Source organism: Castor canadensis, chromosome 5 (assembly GCF_047511655.1).
Source record: "Castor canadensis chromosome 5, mCasCan1.hap1v2, whole genome shotgun sequence".
NCBI classification, from domain to species: Eukaryota; Metazoa; Chordata; class Mammalia; order Rodentia; family Castoridae; genus Castor; species Castor canadensis.
Window position 1 is genome coordinate 168,047,295 of NC_133390.1, and position 7,734 is coordinate 168,055,028.

General features: G+C 40.2%; 1 protein-coding gene across 1 annotated transcript; it reads right to left on the reverse strand.

Moving 5' to 3' along the window:
- Positions 1–616: 616 nt before the first annotated feature.
- Positions 617–2,064, reverse strand: Wfdc10b (WAP four-disulfide core domain 10B). The gene is made up of 2 exons (XM_074072418.1): positions 1,950–2,064; positions 617–909 (listed from the first exon to the last, which is right to left on the reverse strand). Exons 1-2 carry the CDS (start codon positions 2,059–2,061, stop codon positions 779–781), a joined length of 243 nt encoding a protein of 80 aa, XP_073928519.1. The 5' UTR covers positions 2,062–2,064; the 3' UTR covers positions 617–778.
- Positions 2,065–7,734: the final 5,670 nt, after the last annotated feature.

A 7,734-nucleotide genomic window follows, 5' to 3' on the forward strand; every position in this document is an offset into this window, starting at 1 on the left:
GTCCCAATCCACAACCCAGGCCCCACCATAGGAGTGTCCATATTGAGGGTGATGGGCAGGAGGAAGTTTGGTGTAGGAACTCAAAACATTCCTCGGGCCTCAGGTAATGGAGAGATTGAGCAAACAGGGATTCCAGAGGAACATTCTCCTCTGGTCGCATCATCTTCTCACTCCCCGTGACTTTGGGTACAACACTCGATTTCCCTAGACTTATTATTCTCCTTGTAAGCAGATACTAACTGCGGATGACGGAGAACAGGGTAGTGGTGACCAGGACTAAGAGTAGGAAGCAGCCTTAGGGGGCTCCATCATCCAGCGTCTACCTCCATGCCTAACTGTCCTTCTGACCCCAGGGTGAGAAATGTCCTCTCAGCATTGGGACATGCTGCACATGAGAAGTTTCCCCAGGGACAAGTGGATCAGTGAGCAGAGCCTCAGAGCTGAGTCTCCTGGGGGCTGGCAGGGTGCCCCCTGCCAAGAGGCCAAGTGGAGAGAGGAGAGAAACACGACCGGGGAGAGAGAGTGGAGACCTGCCCGAGAAGGGCGGGGCATTGTGGGAACTGCATGGGTTCCCAATGATCTCAGTAGTGGGAGTCAAAGAGGCCGGGCCCTTGGGCATTTGTTCTGGTTTATTTGACAGGAACAAGGTGTTCAGAGAGTGAGCATGACCTTCTTGTTGATACTCTTGTACCCATAATTTGAGGTCCTCATGCTTTGGTCGTGGGCTGAGTCCCTCTGAAGAGAGGGTCAGGGGAGCCAAAGCACTGTTCCCGCCTACTCACTGGAGGTTCATGCAGACATTACCGCAGAAGGTGGAGCAGCATATGTGATTTGCTTCACATTTTTGGAAATATGAACAGTGGTGACTGCATAGTTCAATACTGGGCTGCTTCCCACAGGTTTGCTTTCCTGAAAAGGGACAGGAGCAAGTGAACAGATCCCTAGGGACAATCTTCCTTAAGCTTAAAGGCCCCCCTAGACTTCAGGACCCAGGTTCCCCTCACAGCACTCCAAGATTTTCCATAGACCTTCCTTTGTGCCCATCTTCTCACCATATCCTGGGGATCAGCAGTGTTTGATAGCCTATGCTCCTCCTATGCTTCTTACAACTCCAATCGACCTCAGTGCCTGAGCTTCCAGTATCCTCTCTCCAGACACCTGCATCTGGGACTTGTCTGCCCAAGTAGTCACTGCCTTGTGAAATCTACACTCTCACCCTGAGAGCTCAAAGAAGCCTGAGACATTCCCCAAACTCTCCTGCTCTCCAGAATTTGCAATGTCCAAAGAGGAAGATGGACTTACCTCTTGTCTCTCTCTCTACTGTCCCCATTTCTCCTGCTCAATGTCTTTTCTCTCTGTACATACTCCCAAGTCTTGTTTTGTCCTTTTTTCAACACTGGGGATTGAACTGAGAGCCACACTCTACCACTTGAGCCACTCCCCAGCACTTTTTGCATTAGTTTGTGTTTCAGATAGGGTCTTGTGCTTTTTCCCAGGCTGCCTCAGACCATGATCCTCCTACCTCTATTTCCTGAATAGCTGAGTATACAGGTATGTACCACCATGCCCAGCCACCTACTCCCATTATTCTATACCATTGTTTACCCCCATGAGCATATATGGATGTTTGCCCCTCACGAATGTGCATAAATCAATACTTGTCTTATTTGTCCATTGAATTCTCAGCCCTCTTGCACCTTTCACCATAGTATGTATCATTTATTTCAGGCTCTTTGGAATAGAAGAAAAAGTGGGGTTACCCCTTCACCCCTACCACTATTCCCAGGGCTAGGTAACAGGGCTGAAGGGCTGTGGACTGGAATGGCCCAAGTCTGTACAGTTCTATGGGAAGTGCTGGTGCAGAAAGGTACCATCTCTCAGGTTCTCCTCAGACTGCACTCAGCCCCTTGTGGCCCCCTCCCCACATACCCATCCAGCCCATCACCTACCCTTTATCCTCTTCCATTCACGGTGCCCTCCCTGGCTCTGCAGCAGCAGCAGCACGCAGAGGAACAGTGTGAGCAGCACAGCATGGGGTGGCCTGACTCTGACCAGAGCCATGAGTGTAGGTTTGGCCAAAATGGCACAGAGTGCCTTGCAGACCTGGATGTAAAGAGGGTAAAAAAAGGGAGAAGAGATTGTCCTCAGAGCCTCACTGCTTCTGTTGGCTAAACCAGGGCAGTGCCAGAGCCTTATTTAATTACGCAAATATTTATAATGTCATTATTTCCCAAAAAGAAACCATACGATATTTTCATAATTGCATAGCACTCAGAGTGTCCCTGTTACTAATGTTTTGATACTACTGATTTTTAATATTCTAAAACATCACTATGAACATCTTTATTTGTAATTCTTTGATTCTCCTCCAAGTCATTGTAGGAAATATTAAATTAGTGGGTCAAAGATAAACAGATATTTCATATGTACTACAGATATGAAGAGAAAGAAAAATTCTATAAAAGAGAGCCAATTCATTTTTCTAATAAACATATTTGACTGAACAGAGAATGTATGTCTGCTTCCTGCAAGACAGTGGAGTACAAATGGGAAGTTATTTGACAAAAATCAGCCTGTATAATTTGAGTAGCAAAGGAAGTCATAGGTTTTGTCTTCAGAAAGACATGAAGTTGAATCTTAACTCCAGTATTCACCAGTTTTGTAACACTGGGAAAATGCTATAGACTCAGTTTATCCATATTTATTCTTGGTACCTCAGCTATGAGGCTAGAAGTAGGTCACAGATATAAACACCTTCATGGTGCCAGCACACAAAGTAGGTACACAATGTAATATATTTGTCTTTTCAGTCTTGTTTCCCAGGCACATAATAAGCCCCAGGGATTAGAATAGCTCTTTTATAACTCAGTTTACTACATTGGGTAATAATACCCAGCCCTGGAAGGATTGTGAGTCAGACTTTCTCATCTGCCTCTTCTTCTTTCCATCCCAATGGCACTGGGAAGATCTACTCAACACACAGGTATACGCATTATATTATATTAATATAATTATATATATTATATAGAGTGTATATGCTACATATAATATACACTAGATATGATGCATATTAGAGGAAGGCATAGAAAGAAGGGACTAATGGGGCACATAGAGTATCTTAGAACTCAGAAAAGGGTAGGAAGCTATCAGCCAAAGGCTCAGAGGTAGTCTTTGAACACTGTGGAGGGAACAGACCCTTACAAGTGAAGATTTTTATTCTCCCCTAATAGAAGAAAGGAAGCCAACATAGAAGCTCAGGACTCCCAATAAGCATAGAAGCTGGGAAGAAGATGGTGGTGAAATTGAACCCTATTTGATGCTATGAACTCCCAGTAGAATCTCCTTCAGTATGCGGGTGTAATTTATGTTCAGAATATCTAATACTTGCACCTATGGTTTGCAGTGTGATCTCTCCTAGTGATCTTTCCCATGATCTAGCAGTAGAAACAAAAAATTAAATAGGTAGAATGCAATGTGACAAGACTACAGAGGGGGAGAATAGGTACTATGGAAGCCCAGCAGAGGGTCTGCTGACCCCCAACTGGGAGGAATCAATAAGGAATTCCTAGACACATTATCCAGCAATGTGAAAACTTAAGAGGGAGTAGAAAACAAACTTTATCTTTTAATAACAAAATGTTGGAGTGGAGTAGGAAGAAAAAAATTTTGTAGTAGCAGTTTCTATATTCTTTTGAAGCCAAGAGGGTATCAATTAAAATTAGATTATTTAAGTTTGAGGTGTTAATTGTAATCCAATGGTAATGCCTAAGAAAATAACTTAGAAATATGCAAAAAAGGAAATGAGAAGGGAATCAAATAATGCACTAGAAAAAATCAAATACAAAAGAAGGTGGTAATTGGTGCCATTTGAGGAATAAAAAAGTAGAAAACAAATAGCAAACGTCAGAAGTACTTCCTCATAGTATCACTTTAACTGTAAAAGTATTAAACTCATCAATTAAAAGAGAGATCTACAGAATGAATTTTAAGACATGATTCAACTTTGATGTCTAAAAAAAAACTTTAGAGACTGAGCATCAGTGGCTCATGCCTGTTATCCTAGCTACTTGGGAGGCTGAGATGGGTAGGATCGTGGGTCAAAGTCAGACTGGGCAAATATTTCAAAAGACTCTGCATCTCCAAAATAACCACAGCACATTGGACTTGTAGAGTGCCTGTTTTGTAAGCGCAAAAGCCCTGAGTTCAAACCCCAGTCATACCAAAAAAGTAATAATACATGGAAATAAAAGACAAGCAGGTTGAAAAGACCCAAATTTAGACCCAAAGACAAGCAGGTTGAAAAGCCAAAAGAATGGAAAAACATATTCTATGCAAATAGTAACAAAAAGAGCTGAGGTGGCTGTACTAATATCAGATAAAATAGACTTTAAATCAAATATCATTATAAGAATGAAAAAGATGATTATATATTGATAAAAAGATAAGCTTGGGGTGGAGGCATTGTTGAAGCAGTAGAACACCTGCCAAGCAAGTGCAAAACCCTAAATTCAAACCCCAGTACCACCAAAAAAAATGGTAAGATCATCAAGAAGATATAATAATTACAACCATGCACATACCAGACAATAGTACTCCAAAAGATATGAAGCCAACTGCTATAGTGTTTCCCAATGTTCTTTGTACTAAATGCTTGGTCTCTGACATGGCACTGTTAGAAAGGTAAAACCTGTAATAGGTGGAGCCTAGAAATTCAAAAAGAACCTGAATAAAAGGGGAGGCATCAATCATATTCTGGATTGGAAGATTTAGAATTAGAAGATGGCAATATAATGCTATGCCAATAAAAATTCTGATTTTTTGAGAAATGGAAAAACTGATCTTCAAATTCATACAGAATTACAAAAACTCATGAATAGCCAAAATAATCTTGAAAAAGAAGAACAAAATTACAGGTTGCACATTTCCTTATTTTAAAACTTTCAAAGATTTAGTAATCAAAACAGCATGGTCCTGGCATAAGAATAGACATACAGATTGATGGAACAGAAATGAGAGTCATAAAAAATCATTCATCTATAACCAGTCAGGTTCCACAGGCTGCCAAGAACAAAATAGTCACTTCAACAAAATGGCACTGGGACAAGGGATAGTCACATGAAAGAGAATGAAATTTAGACCATTAGCTCATGCCATATACAAAAATTAATTCAACAAGAATCATGATTTAAATGTAGGAACTGTAAAATTCATGAAGTAATAGAAGTAATCTTCATGACTGTGGATTGAGCAATGAATTATTAGAAACGACACCAAAAACACAGCAACAAATGAAAAGATGGATGGACTGAACTTCATTAAAGTCAAAAAAGTTTTCAAGTACCCAAATAACAAGACTATGTTAGATAAATTATCGCACTGAGCCTTTTTGAGTCTGTAGTCACCATCTCAGTCTTTCTTCAAGCATAATAAAGGAAAGAAAACTAAGGTTGGGGAGAGCTTAAAACTTTTTTGCAACAAATGACTTTATCAAAAAGTGAAAAAAAAAATCTATAAAATTGAGAAAAATATTTTAAAATCATATATCTGATAAGGGTATCCATAATATGTAATAAACTGCTATAATTTAGTAAGAAAAAGACAAAAAAAACAGTTATAAAATGGGCAGTGGGCTTAAGTAGACATTTATTCAAAGGAGAGATAAAAAGGCCAACGTACAAGAAAATACACTCAACATCATTGCTGATTAGGGAAACGTGACTGAAAACCACAATGAGCCATCACTTCACACCCACTTAGATGACAATAATCAAAAACAAAAACCAGAAAGGAAAGTTGGTAGAGGGCATGGAGAAATCGTAAGCTTTTTTTTTGTTTATTCATATGTGCATACAATGCTTGGGTCATTTTTCCCCCCTGCCCCCACCCCCTCCCTTACCACCCACTCCGCCCCCTCCTTTTCCCCCCCACCCCCTCCATACCCGGCAGAAACTATTTTGCTCTTATCTCCAATTTTGTTGAAGAGAGAGTATAAGCAATAATAGGAAGGAACAAGGGTTTTTGCTGGTTGAGATAGGGATAGCTATACAGGGGGTTGACTCGCATTGATTTCCTATATGGGTGTGTTACCTTCTAGGTTAATTCTTTTTGATCTAACCTTTTCCCTAGTTCCTGGTCCCCTTCTCCTGTTGGCCTCAGTTGCTTTTAAGGTATCTGCTTTAGTTTCTCTGCATTGAGGGCAACAAATGCTAGCTAATTTTTTAGGTGTCTTATCTATCCTCATATCTCGCTTGTGTGCTCTCGCTTTTATCTTGTGATCAAAGTTCAATCTCCTTGTGTTTGCCCTTTACCTAATGTCCGCATATGAGGGAGAACATATGATTTTTGGTCTTTTGGGCCAGGCTAACCTCACTCAGAATGATATTCCCCAATTCCATCCATTTACCAGCGAATGATAACATTTCATTCTTCTTCGTGGCTGCATAAAATTCCATTGTGTATAGATACCACATTTTCTTGATCCATTCATCAGTAGTGGGGCATCTTGGCTGTTTCCATAACTTGGCTATTGTGAATAGTGCTGCAATAAACATGGGTGTGCAGGTGCCTCTGGAGTAATCTGTGTCACAGTCTTTTGGGTATATCCCCAAGAGAGGTATCGCTGGATCATATGGTAGATCTATGTTTAGATTTTGAAGAAGCCTCCAAATTTTTTTCCAGAGTGGTTGTACTAGTTTACATTCCCACCAACAGTATAAGAGGGTTCCTTTTTCTCCGCATCCTCGACAACACCTGTTGTTGGTGGTGTTGCTAATGATGGCTATTCTAACAGGGGTGAGGTGGAATCTTAGTGTGGTTTTAATTTGCATTTCCTTTATTGCTAGAGATGGTGAGCATTTTTTCATGTGTTTTTTGGCCATTTGAATTTCTTCTTTTGAGAAAGTTCTGTTTAGTTCACTTGCCCGTTTCTTTATCGGTTCATTAGTTTTGGGAGAATTTAGTTTTTTAAGTTCCCTATATATTCTGGTTATCAGTCCTTTGTCTGATGTGTAGCTGGCAAATATTTTCTCCCACTCTGTGGGTGTTCTCTTCAGTTTAGAGACCATTTCTTTTGTTGAGCAGAAGCTTTTTAGTTTTATAAAGTCCCATTTATCTATGCTATCTCTTAGTTGCTGTGCTGCTGGGGTTCCATTGAGAAAGTTCTTACCTATACCTACTAATTTCAGAGTAGAAATCATAAGCATTGTGCATTTCTGATAGGAAATGGTTTGGCCACTGTAAAAGCAGTTTGGAATCCTCAAAAAAATAAGCATATAAATTTAAACATAAGATCCAGCAATTTGGGGTTGACAGAGTGGCTCAAATTGTAAGAGTGCCTGCCTAGCAAATGTGAACTCCAGTGCCCAGGAAAAAATAATAATAATTCCACTTCCACTGGATATTTACCTCTAAAATATTGAAAGTACTCAAAAAATACTTGTACACAATAAGCAAGGATGGCAACAGTTGGAAATATCTGTGCACAGGTGAAGAGATAAGCAAATTGTGAGATACACATATCGTGGGACATTACTCAGCCATAAAATGGAATCCAGTACTGATTCGTGATACACAGCAAATGAATGTCAAAGACTACAGAAATAGCATTTCTCACTTATTTCACCAAAAGTTCAAAAGTATGATAAAACATTCTGTTAGTGAGACTAAAAAACACCCTTGGTCATGTGGCTGGTGGCAGTAAAACACAATGGTACAACCTTCATAGAGTCAAATTTG

Bases quoted from the DNA above. Each gene is read 5' to 3' on its own strand.
- Wfdc10b (XM_074072418.1), bottom strand. From the start codon at position 2,061: ATGGCTCTGGTCAGAGTCAGGCCACCCCATGCTGTGCTGCTCACACTG. The intron at 910-1,949 runs GTAGGTGATGGG...GTCCCTTTTCAG, and splicing joins TGAATGGAAGAGGATAAAGG to GAAAGCAAACCTGTGGGAAG.